The sequence below is a fragment of the Sorex araneus genome, chromosome 2, assembly GCF_027595985.1.
Source record: "Sorex araneus isolate mSorAra2 chromosome 2, mSorAra2.pri, whole genome shotgun sequence".
NCBI lineage: Eukaryota > Metazoa > Chordata > Mammalia > Eulipotyphla > Soricidae > Sorex > Sorex araneus.
In genome coordinates, this window is record NC_073303.1 from 136,552,440 (window position 1) to 136,572,773 (window position 20,334).

The 20,334-nt window shown below is 39.7% G+C and overlaps 1 protein-coding gene across 2 annotated transcripts in view; it reads right to left on the minus strand.

Annotated features, from left to right (window-relative positions):
- The window catches only part of LOC101556968 (protein mono-ADP-ribosyltransferase PARP14), a 119,631-nt gene that overhangs the window by 21,818 nt on the left and 77,479 nt on the right, over positions 1-20,334 (minus strand). For both annotated transcript variants that reach the window (XM_055129361.1, XM_012932315.2), the window contains exons 11-14: positions 19,243-19,392; positions 15,996-16,058; positions 15,252-15,419; positions 2,782-2,985 (exon numbers count right to left, since the gene is read on the minus strand). In XM_055129361.1, coding sequence (XP_054985336.1) covers positions 2,782-2,985; positions 15,252-15,419; positions 15,996-16,058; positions 19,243-19,392 — 585 coding nt within the window. The remainder of the gene's footprint in view (positions 1-2,781; positions 2,986-15,251; positions 15,420-15,995; positions 16,059-19,242; positions 19,393-20,334) is intronic.

The window sequence follows — 20,334 nt, forward strand, 5'->3', positions numbered from 1 at the left end:
CTGAGTATGGTTTTGGTTTGCATTTACTCTTTTTTTTAGTTTATTCTTTTATTGAATCACCATGTGGAAAGTTACAAAGCTTTCAGGTTTAAGTCTCAGTTATACAATGCTCGAACACCCATCCCTTCACCAGTGCACATATTCCACTACCAAGAATCACAGTATACCTCCCCCCTCCCCCCACCTCCCCAGCCCCCCACCCCACCTGTGTAACTGGTGAATTTCACTTTACTTTCACTTTACTTTGATTACATTCAATATTTCAACAAAAGACTCACTATTATTGATTTGGAGTTTCTCCCCCCTAAAGTTGACCTGCTGAAAAGAAAGCATTTGATAATTTGTTTTCCATTGCTGAGAATGAAGAGATATGAGGTCGAGAGGCCACACTTAGCAGCCCCACAGTTTTGGATTTCTGTATTTTAGTATTTTAGTAACTAAGACCAGAGAAATATCTGCCAGAAATTGCAACATTGTAAGCTTGTACCTCTCAGCTACTTTATATTCCACATATGAGTGCAATCTTTCTATGTCTGTCTCTTTCTTTCTGACTCATTTCACTCAGCATGATACTTTCCATGTTGATCCACTTATATGCAAATTTCATAACTTCATGTTTTCTGACAGCTATGTAGTATTCCATTATGTAGATATACCAGAGTTTCTTTAGCCAGTCATCTGTTTTTGGGCACTCTGGTTTTTTCCATATTGTGGCTATTGTAAACAGTGCGGCAATGCATTTACTCTTATGTAATGTTGAGCACCCTTTTATGTACACACTGGCCATCTATAGGTCTCTTTATGAAAATGTTTATTCAAATCCACTGCCCATTTTTAAAAATTGAATCACTATGAGATACACACTTACAAAACTGTTCATGATTTGGTTTTAGTCATACCAAGTTCTAACACCCACCCTCCAATGCCCATTTTTCAATCAGATTCCTTTTATTGAGTAGTTTTAGTTCTTACATATTTTGGATATTAATGCTTCATCAGATATGTGATTTGTGATATATTCTCCTATTTTGTAGGTTACCTTTCCAGTTTGAGTATAGTTTCTTTGCCGTATCAAAGTTCTTTAGTTAGCTGTAGTTCCACTTAGTTGTTTTTGTTTTTGGTGTTTTTGCTTTTGGTGTTAACTATAAAAATCACTGCCATGACCAATGTCTCAGACTTACCCATTGTGTTTTTTTTCCTGACAACTTTATGGTTTCTAGGCTTACATTTAAGTTGCAATCAACAATAATTTTGAGGGAAAGAATGTGACTACATGCTAAAGTGCGTGTCTTGCATGCTAGAATCATCAGCACTGAAAAAAATCATCTGGTCCTGTGTGTGTTTGTGTAAGAGTTTTATTTAATTCTTTTGCATATGATGATTTAGCACAGTGGTAGGGCGTTTGACTTTCACGAGGCCAACCCATGTTCAATTCCTCTGCCCCTCTCGGAGAACCCGGCAAGCTACTTGTGTGTATTGGATATGCCAAAAACAGTAACAATATGTCTCTCAATGAGAGACATTACTGGTGCCCGCTTGAACAAATCGATGAGCAACGGGATGACAGTGACAGTGACAGTGATGATTACTTAGTTTCTTCAGCATTATTCATTGAAGAAAATTTCTTTTACCCATTATATAGTTTTTAGTTACTTTGTTATAAATGAACGATCCTACATGCTTAAATGGCTTATTTGTAGGTTGTCTCTATGATTAAATTGACTTATGTGTCAGTATTTATGTCAACATTAAACTGAAAAGTACTATTTAATAAAACAATATATTAACTATATTAATACAGTATATTATATTATAGTGTTATATAAAATTAATATCATATTTAAAAATTAATTTTAGTATGTTACAAATTAATTTTAACATAAAGTAAAATCAGAAATTATGAGGTCTACTGTTTTTTTTGTTTTTGTTTTTTTTTTTTTGTTTTTTGGGTCACACCCGGCGATGCACAGGGGTTACTCCTGGCTCTGCACTCAGGAATTACCCCTGGTGATGCTTGGGGGACCATATGGGATGCTGGGAATTGAACCCGGGTTGGCCCCATGCAAGGCAAACGCCCTACCCACTGTTCTATTGCTCCAGCCCCAAGGTCTACTTGTTTTGTTATTGCTTATCAAGTCTTTTTGGGGGACTATTTTGGTCTTTAATAGTTCCAAACAACTTTTAGGATTGCTTGTTTTATTTTATGAAAAATCCCATAGAAGTATTTTACAGGGATTGCCTTGAATTTGTAGACTGATTTATATAGTGTAAATTTTTTTAACAATATTATCTATTGTAATTAGGGTGATAGTAATATATTTTCATTTATTTCATCTCATACTTCTTTGATCAGTGCTTTATACCTTTTGGTATATAGATAAGTCTTTTATTTCCTGAGTTTTATTACTAGACATTTTTCTGTTTTATATAATTATACATTAGATTGTCACTGTCACTGTCATCCCATTACTCATCGATTTGTTCGAGTGGGCACCAGTAACATCTCTCATTCTGAGACTTATTGCTACTGTTTTTGGCATATCCAATACACCATGGGTAGCTTGCCAAGCTCTGCCATATGGGCGCGATACTCTTGGTAGCTTGCCAAGCTCTCCGAGAGGGGAGGAGGAATTGAACACGGGTCGGCCGGGTGAAAGGCAAACACCCTACTGCTGTGCTATTAGATTGATTTCTTAATTTTTGTTTTTGATACTTTGGAAATGTTACCTATTTGTTATGTGATATTAATATTAGAAACATGCATAAGCACTAATAACTTACATGCAATTTTAGATATAGATTGCCGTGGAGAAATCTTAGGGCCTTCTCTTTTTTTCATGCTGGCATAAAATATTTCTAGTAATTGAGGTTGAAACAAAACAACTTTAACTTTTTTCATTGACCGGACAGATCCCTTCCTGATAAAGTCTTCAATGGCATCAATGATGGCTTCAGCAACTTTGACTGGATCTTGATTGGCTTGTTCTGAGGAACCAAGGAATGCAAATGTTTAGAAAAGGAAGAACTGCCTATAAAGGGCTGAAGAATAAATTTGTGGCTTCATTATTCACAGAAAAATGTCCATGCCTCAAGACTTCCAACATGGTGATACTTTTTTCCTAATAAGACAACAGAAAAGACTAAAAAATTATTTTTTAATTAGTGAGTCACTGTGAGGGTACAGTTACAAATTTACCTATCTTTGTGCTTGTGTTTTCCTCATACAATGTTCGAGAACCCATCCCTCCACCAGTGTCCATTCTCCACCACCAATGAACCCAGTATCCCTCCCACCTCCAATCCCGTCCCCCCCACCTCACCCCGCCTCTTGGCAGGGTATTCCATTTTGTTCTCTCTCTCCTTTTGGGTGTTGTGGTTTGTGATAGGGGTATTGAGTGGTCATCGTGTTCAGTCTCTAGTCAATTTTCAGGACGCATCTCCCTTCCTGCGCAGGATCTCCAAACACATTTTACTTGCTGTTCCCTTCTCTATCCAGGCTGCCTTTCCCCCAGCATGTGAGGCCAGCTTCCAAGCCATGGAGCCAACCTCCTTGTATTATATACTACCATTCTTGGGTGTTAGTCTCCCATTCTGCTACTATATATTCCACAGATGAGTGCCATCTTTCTATGTCTGTCTCTCTCTTTCTGACTCATTTCACTTAGCATGATACTTTCCATGTTGATCCACTTATATGCAAAGTTCATGACTTCATCTTTTCTAACAGCTGCATAGTATTCCATTGTATAGATGTACCAAAGTTTCTTTAACCAATCATCTGTTCTCGGGCACTCAGAAAATGGGGCAAAGAAATGAACAGAAACTTTTCTAAGGAAGAGATACGAGTAGCTAAAAGGCACATGAAAAAATGCTCTGTATCACTAATCATCAGGGAGATGCAGATCAAAACAACTATGAGATACGACCTCACACCACAGAGAATGACAAACATCCAAAAGAACAAAAGCAACTACTGTATGAGAGGATGTGGGGAGAAAGGGACCCTTCTATACTGCTGGTGTGAATGCTGACTGGTTCAGCCCTTTTGGAAAACAATATGGACGTTTCTCAAAAAATTAGAAATTGAGCTTCCATTTGATGCAGCAATACCACTTCTGGGAATATATCCCAGAGAAACAAAAAAGTATAGTTGAAATGACATCTGCACTTATATGTTCATCGCAGCACTGTTTACAATAGCCAGAATCTGGAAAACACTTAAAAATTTTTTTAATTTTATTTAATCACTGTGAGATAATTACAAGCTTTCATGTTTGGGTTACAATCTCACAATGATCAAACACTCATCCTTCCACCAGTGCACATTCCCCACCTCCAATATCCCTGGTATACTCCCCCTTTCCCACCATCCCCCTGCCTACATGGCAGACAATATTCCCCATACTCTCTCTCTACTTTTGGGCATTATAGCTAGCAACACAGACACTGAGAGGTCATCATGTTTGGTCCATTATCTATTTTCAGCATGCATCTCCCATCCCAACTGGTTCATCCAGCCATCATTTTCTTAGTGATCCCTTCTCTATTCAATCTGCCTTCTCCCCTCTGCTCGTGCAGCAGTCTTTCAGCTATGGGGAAATCCCTCTGGCCCTTGTATCTACTGTTCTTGGGTGTCAGCCTCATGTGATGTTATTCTGACTCATTTCACTCAACATAATACTTTCCATGTTGATCCACTTATATGCAAATTTCATGACTTCATGTTTTCTGACAGCTGCATAGTATTCCATTGTGTAGATGTACCAAAGTTTCTGTAAACAGTCATCTGTTTGGGGGCACTTTGTTTTTTGCCTCTCCGGCATATATTCCCAGGAGTGGTATTCCTGGGACAAATGGGAGCTCAATTTCTAATTTTTTGAGAATCGTCCACATAGTTTTCCAAAAGGGCTGAACCAGTCGGCATTCCCATCAGCAGTGAAGAAGAGTCCCTTTCTCCCCACATCCACGCCAACACCGGTCGCTTTTGTTTTTTAGATGTGGGCCAGTCTCTGTGGTGTGAGATCGTATCTCATTGTTGTTTTGATCTGCATCTCCCTGATTATTAGTGATGTCAAGCATTTTCTCATGTGCCTCTCAGCCATTCGGATTTCTTCCTTGGGGAAATTTCTGTTCATTTCATCACCCCACTTTTTGATTGGGTCGGCAGTTTTATTCTTGTGGAGTTCAACCAGTGCATTGTATATCCTTGTTATCAACCCCTTATTGGATGGGTATTGGGTAAATATCCTTTCCCATTCTGTAGGTTGTCTTTGTACTTTGGTCACTGTATCTTTGTAGGTGCAGAAGCTTCTTAGTTTAAGGTAGTCCCATTTATTTATCTCTGTTTTCACTTGCTTGGCCATTGGCGTGTCAGCTTTGAAGATACCGTTGGCTACAATGTCGTGGAGGGTTTTGCCAACCTTGTCTTCAATGTACCTTAGGGATTCTGGTCTGATGTTGAAGTCTTCAATCCATTTTGACCTGACTTTTGTACACGGTGATAGGTGAAGATCTGAGTCAATTTTTTTTGCATATAGCTGTCCAGTTTTGCCAGCACAATTTGTTAAACATGCTTTCCTTGTTCCACTTCACATTTCTTGCTCCCTTATCAAAGATTAGATGATCATATATTTGGGGTGGTGTGTCAGAATATTCAACCCTGTTCCATTGGTCTGCAGCTCTGCCTTTGTTCCAGTACCATGCTGTTTTAATTACTACCGCTCTGTAGTAGAGTTTGAAGTTGGGGAGGTTGATTCCTCTCATTTTCTTTTTCCCAAGAATTGCTTTAGCTATTCGTGGGGGCTTATTTTTCCATATAAATTTCAGGAGCGCTTGCTCCATTTCTTTGAAGAATGTCAAGGGTATCGTTATAGGGATCGCTTTGCATTTGTACAGTGCTTTGGGGAGTATTGACATTTTAATAATATTAATTCTCCCAATCCATGAGCAGGGGATGTCTTTCCATTTCCTCGTGTCCTCTTTTATTTCCTGAAGTAGCGTTTTCTAGTTTTCATTATACAAGTCCTTTACCTCCTTAGTTAAGCTGATTCCGAGGTACTTGACTTTTTGAGGCACAATTGTTAATGGGATTGCTTTTCTCATGTCGCTTTCTTCTCTCTCATTATTTGCATATAGGAAAGCCATGAACTTTTGAGTGTTGATTTTATAGCCTGAAACTTTACTATACAAGTCTATTGTTTCTAAGAGTTTCTTGGTAGAGGTTTTAGGGTTTTCTAAGTATAGCATTATATCGTCTGAAAATAGTGAGAGTTTGGTTTCTTCCTTTTGTACCTGAATGTTCTTAATAACTTTTTCTTGCCTAATCGCTATTGCAAGTACTTCCAGTACTATATTGAACAAGAGAGGAGAGAGTGGACATCCTTGTCTCATCCCTGATCTCAGAGGAAGGCTCTTAGTTTTTCCCCATTGAGGATGATGTTTGCTGTAGGCTTGTAATAGATGGCTTTGACTATATTGAGGAAGGTCCCTTTTATACCCATTTTGGCGAAAGTTTTCATCATAAATGGGTGCTGGATCTTGTCAAAGGCTTTCTCTGCATCTATAGATATGATCATATGTTCTTATCTTTTCTTTTGCTGATATGATGGATTATGTTGATTGATTTCCGAATGTTAAACCATCCTTGCATCCCCGGGATGAATCCCACTTGGTCGTGGTGTATGATCTTTTCAATGAGCTGTTGAATTCTGTTTGCTAATATTTTGTTGAGAATCTTTGCATCCGTGTTCATCCAGGATATTGGCCTGTAGTTTTCTTTTTTTTTTGTGGTGTCTTTGCGTTTGGTATTAGGGAGATATGAGACTCGTAGAAAATGTTTGGGAGGGTTTCTGTTTTTTCAATTTCCTGGAAAAGCTTGAGAAGAACTGGCAAAAGCTCCTCTTTAAATGTTTGGAAGAATTCGCTGGTGAATCTATCTAGACCTGGGCTTTTGTTTTGGGAAGACTTTTGATTACTGTTTCAATTTCCTTGATAATAATAGGACTGCTCAAGTATTCCTGGTCTTCTTGGTTCAGTCTTGGGAGATTGTAAGAATCCAGGAATTTTTCCATTTCTTCCATGTTCTCTTGTTTTGTGGCATACAGCTTTTCAAAGTAGTCTCTGACAATCTTTTGAGTTTCTTTGATTTCTGTTGTGATTACCCCCTTTTCATTTTTGATTCTATTTACAAGGGTTCTCTCTCTCTCTTTCTTTGTGAGTCTTGGTAATGGTTTATCAATCTTGTTTACTTTCTCAAAGAACCAGCTCTTGGTTTCATTGACCTTTCAGATTGTCTTTTGGTTTTCCATGTCGTTGATTTCTGCCCTAAATTTTATTATCTCTTTTCTTCTGCCTGGTTTGGGCTCCTTTTGTTGGTCCTTTTCTAAAATCTTAAGCTGTGAAGTCAAGTTATTTATGTGGGCCCTTTCTTCCTTCTTGAGGAATGCTTTCAGAGCTATAAATTTTCCCCTTAACACAGCTTTAGCTGCATCCCACCTTCTGGTAGCTCGTGTCTTCATTCTCATTTATTTCCAGGTACCTTTTGATTTTTTCCTTGATTTCCTTCCTGACCCACTCATTATTCAACATCGAGTTGTTTAATTTCCATGTGTTTGATTTGGTTTTCTGCGTCTGTGTGTGATTAACTTCTATCTTCAACGCATCATGGTCTGAAAAGATAGCTGATACAATGTTTATCTTCCTGATTCTGTTGAGGTATGTTGTGTGGCCCAGCACATGGTCTATTCTGGAAAATGTTCCATGTGCACTGGAAAAGAATGTGTATTCCTGTTTTTTTTTTTGGTATAAATCCCTGTATAGATCTATTAGCCCTATCTCTTCTATTTCTTACTTTAAAGCCAGTATTTGTTTGGTGAGTTTTAATCTTCTTGATCTATCCAAGGATGATAGGGCAGTGTTGAAGTCTCCAATTACTATTGTGTTACTCACGATGTCCTTCTTAAGGTCTGTTAGCAGTTGTTGTAGGAATTTCGCTGGTCCTTCATTGGGTGTGTACACCTTTAGGAGTGTGATTTCTTCTTGCTGTACATATCCTTTGATCAATAAAAAATGGCCTTCCCTATCCTTTCTAATCTTTTTCAATCTGAAATCTATGTTGTCCAATACTAGTAAGGCTGCCCAGCTTTTTTGAGAGAGTTGTTTGCTTGCAGGATTGTTTTCCATCCTTTGACTTTGAGTCTGTGTTTGTTCTGGTTATTCAGATGCGTTTCTTGCAGGCAGCAAAATGTTGGGTTCAGTCTCTGAATCCATTTTGTCACTCTGCGTCTCTTAATTGGTGAATTCAGACCATTGACATTAAGGGAGATTATTGTTATGGGATTTTGCACCATCTTTGTGTAAGGGTTTGTTGTGCTTGTAGGGGTTCTTCTTGTCTTACAATAGCCCCTTTTGTGCTTCTTTTAGGTTTGGTTTTGAGTCTATGAAGTTCCTGAGCTGTTGTTTATCCCCAAAATAATTCCTTTGAGTTTGAATGAGAGTTTAGCCGGATAAAGTATTCTTGGTGAAGTGTTCATTTCATTGATTTTTTTCATTATATCCCACCCAGCCTTTGGGATTGGAGGGTTTCCTCTGATAGATCTGCTGTGAATCTAAGAGGTGCTTCTTTGTATGCGATTTCCTTCTTTGATCTTGCTGCTTGCAGTATTGTGTCTCTATCCATGATGTCCATTATTGTAACTATAATATGTCTTGGGGTTTTTCTGTTAGGGTCTCTTCTAGCTGGCACCCTTCGGGCACCATGAATCTGGATGCCTGCATTCTCCAGCTCTGGGAACTTTTCAGAAATGATTTGTTTGACTGTGGCTTTTTCGTTGGGGTTGGTTCCCTGTCCTTTTGGTACTCCAATGATTCTAATGCTGTTCGTCTTGAAATCATCCCCTAGGACTCTGAGTCACCCTAGAGTTATTTTGAGGTCTCTTCCCATTGTTTGTTGTTGCCTGTAAGCTTTTTGCAGCTCATCTTCAAGCATACTGATTCTGTCTTCCGCTGCAGTCATTCTATTGTTGAGGGCAGCCAGAGAGTGTTTTATTTCATCTACTGAATCCTTCATTTTTTTTTGAGGTTTTGTATTTCTGCTCTCATTTCTTCCCGTATTTTGTCCTCTGTCTATTGTACTGTTTCTGTCAGGTCCTCCTTCAAGTTGTCAATCTTTGCATTGAGTTCATTGAACATCTTGAGGATTTCAACTCTGAATTCTTTATCAGAGAGCTCAAGTTTGCAGGAAACGCCTATTGAGGTTTCTGGACTCCTTTCATCGTCCTCTACTTGCGGTGGGGATTTGCGGTGTTTCTTCATGTTGTTGTGGTGGTATGGAAGAGGACCTTGAAGATCAGTATCCCTGTTCCCTCTTGTTGTGAAAAAGGATTCTGGATGGGCTCGGTCAATGGTGGTTTCCTTTTTATTTTCTACTTCTAGAACATGGCCTCCCACTCAGATGTTCCTTTAATCCTTATGTGAAGTCTTGTGTTTTATTGTCTTACTATGTACCAATAGCTAGGATGTTACTCTTGGACATGATCTTGAGGAGAATATCTGCAGCAGTGTAAGCAGCAGCCTGCCAGAAAAGAGGCCACGCCCCCCTTGTCTAGGCCACGCTCCCTGGCGATTAGGCCACGCCCCTTTCCCACAACCAGACAGCAGGTTGAGGGGTTGGGGGGTGGCGTGCCAGCCAGTAGGCCGGCAGTCCGGAGGGGAGGGAAGCCTGGGGTGTTCAGGGTCCGAGGAGCAGGCTGGGACGCAGTAGGGTGGGTTGAGGGGACATCACACACCTGTGCCGGAAGACTTGGGGGCACGCTGCCCCCAAGCACTGTTGCGGTGCTTGGGGGCAGCGTGCCAGCCACTAGGCCAGCAGTCCGGAGGGGAGCTTATATGTTCTTTTTTAAATTGTTATATATTTATCAATGTTTACAATGTCAGAATTTTATTAAATATTCATAATTAATATGTTTAGCATGATACATCATAATTTGGAGATAGTTAACTATACGTTTTTATTTAGTTTGCACCTGACTCCTTTTTGTTAAATACTTTATTCTACATCTTTCTGGTGTATATTAAATTTTGACATCATTGTGGGTGAGTGGTATAGCCAAATATACAAATGCACTGAATAACACTGAATACATGAGATCTAAGCTACAACCACTGGAACTTTGTAATGTGTCTGTCAAGTTGAAAATTGGGGGATAGGACAGATGTTGGGGGTGGGGACAGAATATGGGAACACTGGTGGAGGGAAATTGACACTAGTGGTGGGATAACTGTTGAAATATTATATGCCTAAAACCCAATTATCAATAACTTTGTAAATTACAGTTTAGTAATTAAATAAAAACTTTTAAAAAATGTAGGTAAACCATGACTTTCAATGTTGTTACCAACAGAATTTCAGGCACACAATGTTCTAACTCCAATCCACCACCCTTCCACCAAAGACCCTACATTCCATCCCACCCCCCAACCTGTCTGTCTCTTTGACAGAGACATTTAAAAATTTAATGACTGTAATTTGTGTCCCAGCTTAAGTGGTTTTGATATATCCAGATACCTCACCTGTATCCCAACCGAGTCTAAGTCCTTTGACTTTTGTCTTTAAGTTACCTCCAGACTCTCTTTTTGCCTGTCATCTCCATTTCTCTTCTCCCCTGCCATTTTGCTTTTAACAATTTATAGCTCAAAGTATGCAACCTTTAATACATCCTATTCCCTTATCATGTTAGGTAAGTGAAAAAAGTGAGAAAAGGGGATACATCTTTCAAAGGTTCTAGCAAGATACATCATTCAAGTTTGAAATGAATCAGACTTATCTTTTTCTTGGAAAGTCTTAATTTCCAGTGTTTGGGGTACTATCGGTGGTGCTCAGGATCAAATCGAGTCAGCCATGTGCAAGAAAAGTACATCTAACATTTGAGATATTACATTTTTGCAGCAGTGTATTTACATTTTCCTTACTTTTTCAACAATAAATCTATTACTTTATTTAAACGTTTTATATTAAGCATCTATAGGTGAATTACAATTAAGTTTATAGTGATGTTTCATGGCGCCATACCATGTCCTCCACCATATGTCAGCATCCCTCCACCACTGTCTCTAGGTCACCTCTCATCCCTGCCTCTCACACAACCAATTCAGTTGGTAGCACCACAACCAACTCAGTTGGTAGCCAACTCTCAGGGTCTGTTATTATTGACCATTTTATTTTGGTTTTGGGGGGAACACACCTGCCCGTGGTCAGGGCTTACTCCTGGCTCTGTAGTCAAGCATCACTTCTGGTAGAGCTCAGGGGACCATATGTGATGCTGGAGATTGAACTTGGATCAGCTACATGCAAGGCAAGCACTTTACATGCTTTACTATTTCTCCAAACCCACAAGAGCCATTTTTCATTCTCCTACTGTTATTTTATGCTCTACATATGAGAGATATTATTTGGAATTTGTTCCTCTTTGACTTATTTAATTTACCCTGATGCCCACATAGCATCAGTATAGTTGTCATATCAGCAACCTGCAGGATTTAATCTTTTTCACAGTTTAGTAGCATTCCAGAGTTTCTTTATACATTCATTTTTTCCTAGGCACTTGGGTTGATTCCAGATCTTCACTATTTTAAACAGCACTGCAATAAACATCACAGTGCAAATACCTTTTTGAATTAATGTTTTTGTGCTATTGGGGCAGATGATAAGAAGTAGAATTAGTGGAAGTTCAATTTAATTAGCTTTTAGCTTTTTGAGAAGTCCCCATAATGTTATCTTAGAGGCTAATCCAGGTTGCCACTCCAACCAAGAGTTGATGAGGTTCTCTTTTCCCTATATCCCTGTCAGCAATGTTTTTTTTTGATGTATGTCAATCTCACTGGTGTAATGTAATATTTCATTGTCATTTTTATTTCTCTAATAGGTGATAAAGAGCCATTTTTTATATACCTTTGACTCCTTTAAGTAGTCTATTGTTCTCTCTGTTAATTTAAATTTTGGTTATAGTATGTATTGACACTGTTAAGTTTATTTTGCTTGAAACTCTGGACTTTCCAGATCAGTGCATAAATCTCCTCACACTGGAGAAGTTCTTGGTTATCAACTTTTCCGTAAGTAATTCTTTCCCTTTTCTCTTTCTTCTCCATCCAGGATCTCTATGATTTGGAAGCAGTTACTCTTGCTATAGTCCATTTAATATGTTTACATTTCCTCACTACAGATGTCTTTTCCTGTGTATCTCATGGTAATTCAATTAAAAATTGTCTTTTCTATTACTACTTCTCTATTGAGGATGTTATATGCCTTTTCTTTAAGATCACTAATTTGATTTTCAGTTTTTTTACATTCTGCTATTAAGTACTATTATATTCTTTAGATACTTTTATTTCTGATAGAATTAGTCTTTATTTATTTATTAATAATAATTTATTTCATTATTAAAGTCTATTGACCCTCTCTTCCAGTTATTTCCTCAGCTTAGTAAACACAGGAGTATTCTTTTTTTTTCTTTTTGGGTCACACCCAGCTATGCACAGGGGTTACTCCTGGCTCTCCACTCAGGAATTACTCCTGGCAGTGCTTGCGGGACCATATAAGATGCTGGGAATCAAACCCAGGTCGGCTTTGAGCAAGGCAAATGCCCTACCCACTGTGCTATTGCTCCAGCCCCAACACAGAAATATTCTTTCTCTCAAGTCATTCTCAGGCAACTCTAAGAGTTCTGATGTATTTGAGGACTTTCTCGGGTGTCTGTCTCACCCATTGATGAAGCTGAATTTTATTGTCCCTCTCCCCAATTATTCCTGCTGCTTTGTGGAATCCGAAGTTGAAGCTCCAGTTTCAGGCATTATATGAAACAATCTGGTAGTTTCTGCCAAGATGTCAGACGAGGGCCCATATATCTACTGATTACTTGCAGCCATGAATGAGTTGTTAGAATGTATCAAATACTTACAAGATAAAATGGATATTTGATCTTGTAAGCATCTAACATTTGTGCATAACTAGATGACAACAGGTGACTTTTTATGTCAGTTCCCTGTAGTTACTCAGACATCAAAAACTAGCTGGCCTGGATCTGTTCCAGGGTTTACAATTTCTGGTATCTTGCGGTCCATGTGACATCACAGTTCACCTGACTCGAACAGTAACTTTAGATTGTGGTGATGTGTGCCCAGTGGTGGTTGTTCGGTAAAATTATACTTGTAACTAAGAAGGAATTTTTGCATTTGCCAGTAAGTTTGGGGGATTTCTGATTATAGTTTTCCCACACTGTCTTGAGTACTTTTCTTTGTTGAGCAATCTGTTGTATTGTTCATTAAATCCTCTCACCATGGTCAATTTGACATAATCTGAGAAGTTGTAGAGCTGGTAGGTATTGGAGAATCTTTTTGGACCATTGGTTTTGACTGTTGATTTTTTTGTGAGCCCCTCCTACTCTTTATTGTGTCTAATGTGCAGGGAAGCTAGAGGAGAGGGTCTAAATTAATTTTGTGAAGGTTAGGTAGCAAACAAGGTTGTCATACAAATCAGCAATGTTTTCCTGCTATCACAGTTCCAACTGTCTCATTCTTGCCCTATTACTTCAATCTTTGGGTTAGAGCTGCTAGTATACCAGAACCATTTTTTCTTCTTTCCAGAATAGATTCTTTCTGAGACTACATAAGTGCTTGCTCTGAGATTCACTTTGGAGGGTGGTGTGGTCTTTGACTTCATCTGAAGCTGCTTATAGTTTTGGCATGATGGTGGGTTGATTCCTTTCTTGTTGTTGCAGCTGTACTCACAGCTGCAATTATCAGACTAAGATCCAGTCTGCCTCTCAGGCATAGTGTGAGTGGAGATACAAAAACACTGTGGGTGAATTAACAATTTTCTGTTTTCTCTGGGGGCTTTTCTATTCCCTACTATGCAGCTTTCACTTGTTGCAGTTCTCATCTCCTAATCCTTGCTTGAGTTGTGTAATATCTGGATGCTTTTCCTGTAAAAACTCTTAAAGAGCTGTTTATTTGCTATTTTTGTGGACTTCTTGAGGATGCTTGTTGAATTCTTTGATTGTTTCTGTGTTTTATACCCTCTGTGAATCATAGAGTACATTTCACTAAGCCTTAAGCCCTCCTCCTCATCCACCCTTAATTCCATATGGAGATTCTTTTGGGGAGGTCTGTGACATATCTAGACTGTTTCTTGATCCAAATAAAATTAAAGATAGTAATATATGGAAAGATCTCAGAATAAAAAGCATGTGGAGACAGAATCTGAAGAGTTATTACTGGCTTTCCAATTAAGAGATAAATATTATAGGTGGTTAGATAAATGCACTGGCTAATGTGCTAAGTTTGGATGACAAATATAAGGGATGAAAACATAAAGGTACTATAAATTATCTTTCACATAGAAAACTAATGATGTGAGTATAGTAATTCATGAATGATATTCTTATGAATGGCAGAAAACTGCAGCAATTAAAAATAATCATGGAGTTGTAGAAGGACCCATAAGTGAAGGCTACAGTTATTGAGGTTAAGTTGCTGGAGCATATAGAGTTAAAGTGAGAGGCCTCATACTTAGTTTCCTGAGCAGTGGAACTATCAATCCAGTACTGATACTGGATTATCTGACAAATTCTGAGACTAGTCACCTCGATTCCACTTCAGGTCTTGGAGGGTTTGCCTCCTGAGATAGCTCCTCAAGAAGGACCAAGAAAGACTGCCTCATCACAAACATGACTCATCTTCCTAGGGAATGCAGTCAAAGAGCTGAATCTTAGTGTTTAGAACCTATTGGGTCTGATGACTGAGAGGCTTCTGTACAGAGAAGACCTGGGGTCCACCACAGAGCCCACTGTTGGAGAGGTGAGAGAACAGCTGAAAAGTGATCCTTGAGTCAGCTAAGAGAGATGGAAGTACATGCACTGTGGAGAAGGGAGAGGGGAAGAAACACTCAAAACAGGGGATGGGTAGGGGCCTGGAAAATAGAGAAAGGAATTGATGAGTGATGAAAGATAGATTTTCTCTCTTTTCCCTTCTCCCCTTCTCTCCCTCTCCTTCAATGTTAGTGTAGGTTCTACGCGTTTCAGTTTTATTCATGTTTTCTCCTCTTGTACTTGAGCCATGCATGCTGTGCACCACCTTGAAGACTGCCCTGGGATAAAGAAATCGAGCTCTCTCTGACTCAGTTTTATCAAGGCCAACAGCACTAGATCTTTGGGAAAGTGGATGCTTTGGAATTTAGCCTTGATATCCAGTTTACATACCTGTTCCAATAGCTGGGAGGCAAATGGAGGAATAATTCCGTTTTTCACATTCTTGCATAGCACAGGAAACTGAACTCTTGACATCTTTTACAGCAATTATATGAACTATATTCTTACATCTCAACAATCCACCTTCAGTAACAATAAAACCACTGTTGCTCTTCTGAGCTGGGAATCACACACACATAAACACAAAATTAGAGATATACTCTTTGATTGCATTAAAAAAACCATCAAGTTTGGCAAATAAAGCAATGAATAGGAATGAGATTGCACTGGAGTGAAAGCACAGAGGGTGGGGCATTTGCCTTGCATATGGCTGACCCGGATTTGATTCCTCTTCCCCTGAGAGCCTGGCAAGCTACTGAGAGTATCTTGCCTGCATGGCAGAGCCTGGCAAGCTACCCATGGCATATTGATATGCCAAAAACAGTAACAACAAGTCTCACAATGGAGATGTTACTGGTGCCTGCTTGAGCAAATCAATGAGCCATGGATGACAGTGACAGTGACAGGAATTAGTTTTATGAAATACTACCTTTATACATATTTTGCTTAGCTTCTTGCTTTGATTGTGAATTTATTTTTTGTTTCAATGCTTTATTGGAATTCTTTAGTAAAATTTATGATTTTTAAGATGAATACGTTGTTGCTCTATTCCAAACTCTTTCCCCAGTCTCTCCACAGGCTCCAAAATTCTGCATATGCTTACAATTTAGGATCCCAAATAGCATTGTACCTCACCTTGAAGAGAACATTGCACTTCCACCTCTTTTCCAGCACTTTCCAAAATTGCTTTGGAGACACCTACAAGAAAAAAATCAAGATGGTTATAAACATGAGTTAAAAAATCACAGAGCTCACATAATAAATGAGTGCTTTATTATTTTAATGCCTTAATTGTTATTAGAAACCCTTGTCACTTGTCATCCCGTTGATCTTTGATTTGCTTGAGTGGGCGCCAGTAACGTCTCCATTTGTCCCTGTCACGTGCTAGTGTAACCCAATGGTATCTGCTCACTCCAGGAACAGAAAAAGCCTCAAACCATTGGTTCAGGGTTTTGATGAAGAAATCTGACAATCTCGTTGGTGGGTGGCCATGCGGTCTTTTGACATTCCATGGAATCCAGTCGGTAAGAACTCTAGTCCAGTGGTTGTCACTGAATCTCATTACATGTCCTGCCCATTTGATTCTTGACACCTTGGCAAATGAGACAGCGTCGCTGATTCTTGGTTGTCAATGGAGGTCCGACTCCAGATTCCTTCTCTCACTTGAGTGAAACATGATACTCCAAGCATAGCTCTTTCGATTCCTCTTTGGGATACTCAAATAGCATTCTCATCCTGTTTTCGTAGGGCCCAGGTCTCTGAGGCGTATGTTAGTGCAGGAAGAATGGTGAAGTCAAAAAGATGTGCCCGGAGCTGGAGGTTTTCCTCCTGTGCAGTTCTAGCGCCAAGTTATTCCTCATGTTGAGTTCTTGACCCAGGTACACATAGCTGCTGCATTCGGAGATGTTCGTTCTGTTGAGAGCAAATGGAACGTCAGGGACTAGTTTGTTTTTCATGAACATTGTGTTGGTGAGATTCAGCTGCAGACCGACCTTTCCACACTTGCGGTTGAAGTCGGCCAGCATTTGTGCCACTTGACATATCTTTGGTGTTATTAGAACGATGTTATCAGCAAAGCGGAGGTGGTGTAGTTGCCGACCATCTATCTTCACTCCCATTCCTTCCCATTCCAGTCCTCGCATGACATTCTCGAGGTGTTGATGCAAGAGTTTTCATGAAATGGTATCACCTGCCGAACCCCTCTCTTTACATCAATGATCAGTTCCTTCTAGAATGGTGAGATCCTGGTGGTGAGTCCATGATACAGCTTGCAGAGGATCTTGATGTACTGAGTTTGAACACCCTGTTTGACTAGGGCTTCAATGACTGCTTCAGTCTCAACAGAATCAAAGGCCTTCTTTAAATCAATGAATGTTAGACAGAGAGGCATCTTGAACTCTCGCAAAACTTCAATGAGCTTGGTCACTGTGTGGATATGATCAATCGTGCTGAATCCTTTTCTGAATCTGGCTTGCTCGCAATGTTGTCCTTAGTCAAGTGTTCTGCCTATTTTATTCAGGATAACTTGAGTAACAAACTTGTAGACGATGGACAACAGGCATATTGGGCGATAGTTGCCGATGTCGTGGATGTCTCCTTTCTTGTACAACAGAACAGTCCTGCTGGTTTTCAATTGGGATGGAATCTTGCATAAGGATAGATAGCGCGTGAAGAGCTGAGCCAGTGTATTGACGAGTACTTGCGGTAGATTCTTCAGGTGTTCAGGTCTGACTTTGTCTGGACTGGGTGCTGTATGCATCTTTACTGATGAAATGGTATGTCTGATTTTGGAAGGGAGGACTTTAGGAATGACATATCCATGCTGTGGAATTTGGTATGTGGGCAGGTGGAAGTTGCTGTCAAAGAGATCTGAGTAGAAGTCATGAATAATCCTCTTCATTGCCCATCTGGAAGATGTGACAGATCCATCAGAGCGTCGGAGGGTAGTCATGTTGGTCTTGCAGTTGGTGAAAGACTAGCGAGCGTTGCAAATACTTTTCCCGGCTTCTGCTGCATTGGCCAAAACTGCTGCTCTTCTCTCTTTGAGGTCTTCCTTTATTGCTTCTCTCTGCACAGCTTTGCGAGCTTGGACATTAGCTTGTGGCTGCCTGAGGCTCGTACCAAACCACATGGGTGAATGAGCTTGAGAGTTTCCGAAGACAGGCATCTGTCTGTGGCTTTCCCACTCTCAGAAATCTTCGCATAGTCATGGAGGTGTTGAACCAGTCGATCATATTCCTTATCGATGTTGTCAACGATGGCATCTTCCTACTTTGTCGCAATAGTGCCAAAGAGCTCCCAGTTGGTGGTCATGCTGGGAGTCCTCTTCTTAAACTTAAACTCTGCAGACCTTTCTCCCTGCTCTGTGAAGTAGAATTTTGCACGAAGGAGATGGTGTTTTGGAATTTTGGAAATTTGGGGGCAACAGAGACATTGGTCAGGCAAAACCTTCGATTGAATATGATGAAGTCAATTTTATTGTGGAACTGCCCACCGGAGACTCCCATGTCTAACGTTTAGATTTGGCCTTCTGGAACTGTGAGTTACTATGGATGGTCTTGGTTGACATGATGAACTCAGACAGTCTCTCACCCTGTTCATTCCATTCTAGGCCATGGGTCCCAACGTAAAGTTCTTTGGGTGACCTTCATGGCACTATCTTGGCATTAAAATCACCGACAATGATTTTGTAGAGGGTATGGTCTTCTTTATAGAACTTCTCCAGCTCCATGTCGAACTTCTCAATTCCTTCTTCATCGTAGTTGGATGCTGATGCTGATGCATAGAAAATGTAGATAGAAACACCTGGCAGTGAGCCACATGTATTCAAGCATAGTTGTCCAATTTGGGTTGTTAGGCATTCGAATGAATTAATACTCATGGCCAAGTTTGTGTTGCCAAGGACACCGATGCCACCAATGCCTCTGTTGTTGCATGTTTCGAGAAGCAGTTCTCCTCCAGTGTCAAAAATGGTGTGATGTGATCGATCCTTTCTCATTTTGGTCAGACCAATGATCTTCCGCGCTTACACCATCAGGTCCTTGATGGATGCTTCCGATGCCAGCGTACGTGTGTTTAAAGTACAGACAGCCATTTAGTCATTAGAAACCCATTTAGTCTTTAGAAACCCTAACATATGTATACTTGTAATAATAGAGGAACATTAATAAAATCAATATAAAAATCGATATGAGAATATGAAAATCAATAAAATAAACATGAGAAAAAATGATTAGAAACCATGCTAAAATTATTCAAGCCACTAATTAATATGTAATAAACTAAAGCTGTAGAAACCACTTTAGGATAAATTTGGCTAAGGTATCCCTTTTGAAGATTTATGTTGACTATTGCACCAGTCAAACTCCTAGAAGCAAAGCACCTGCTTTGAGATTAAATGTGTCTGATGTTGAATTTACAATCACATCGGCCTCTTCCTTGGTGATATCTCCAGTGGCCACCTGAAAAATAATGGGACCAATCTTCATTTGATGTGCTCCTTTATTAGGGCTAGAGGCCATCCCACAGAAACCTGGAAAGGAAACAAATGGAATCAATAATCAAATTGACAACACCAAGAGCGACCTGAGTCTCAGGTGGGATTCTGACGTGTCTTCTGTTTATCACCTTTATCCTGGCCCCAACCTTGACTTAGGGAGGCTCTGTTTTGGGGGAAAAGTATAAATTGGAGCTCATGTGACTGTGGAATGCTGGAGCTCTTCAGGAACCCATCTCTCCACTGATTACAACGGAAAACATGACAAATATAAAAATCCACTGACATGAGACACATACAAGGGAAGGCAGACTGGAGACATGAGTCAAAGGTAAAAACATCTAGCTGTACAGGACAGAGTTTCCCATGCTGCTCTGCTTGAATTTCACTCCTATTTCTCTTGACTTTGATCCAGGGTGGCATATCTGCATAATATCAGAGGGGGCACAGGTAGCAAATTTCTCTGAGAATTCCAGTATCAGTGGCCAGAGGAATGAGCAAAGGACCTGAGGAGCTTTAAAAGCATGACAAGAAATCCTCACTATTTCCCATATTGTTTTCCATTTTTCATTCCAGGCTTGACCAAGTTTACAATTACAATTGCAGGAGCTCACTGTGGCTATGTGGTGAGTTTCAAACTCTGGGAGACATATTGTATTTCTGTAGCATGTCAGGGCAAAGGACAACTGTAGTCTAAAACTATACTTCTGTGTGTGTGTGTGTGTGTGTGTATTCGCTCTTATTTTTTGGTATCTTATCTTTCTCATTTTTTCAAAGGACAGTTTTATATACAAAATTATTAGCAGTTCTAGTCAAGAGAGAATCCCTGAGCTGTGATACTGGACACGGTGCTCACCTATTACGTGTGAGAACTGAAACAAATCATTAGTTCACTCCAGGACTGAGCATATAGGGGAGACCCAATCAGAAAAAATATTTTAAACTTTTATTTTTTCATTCTCTCCCTTTCTCTCTCTC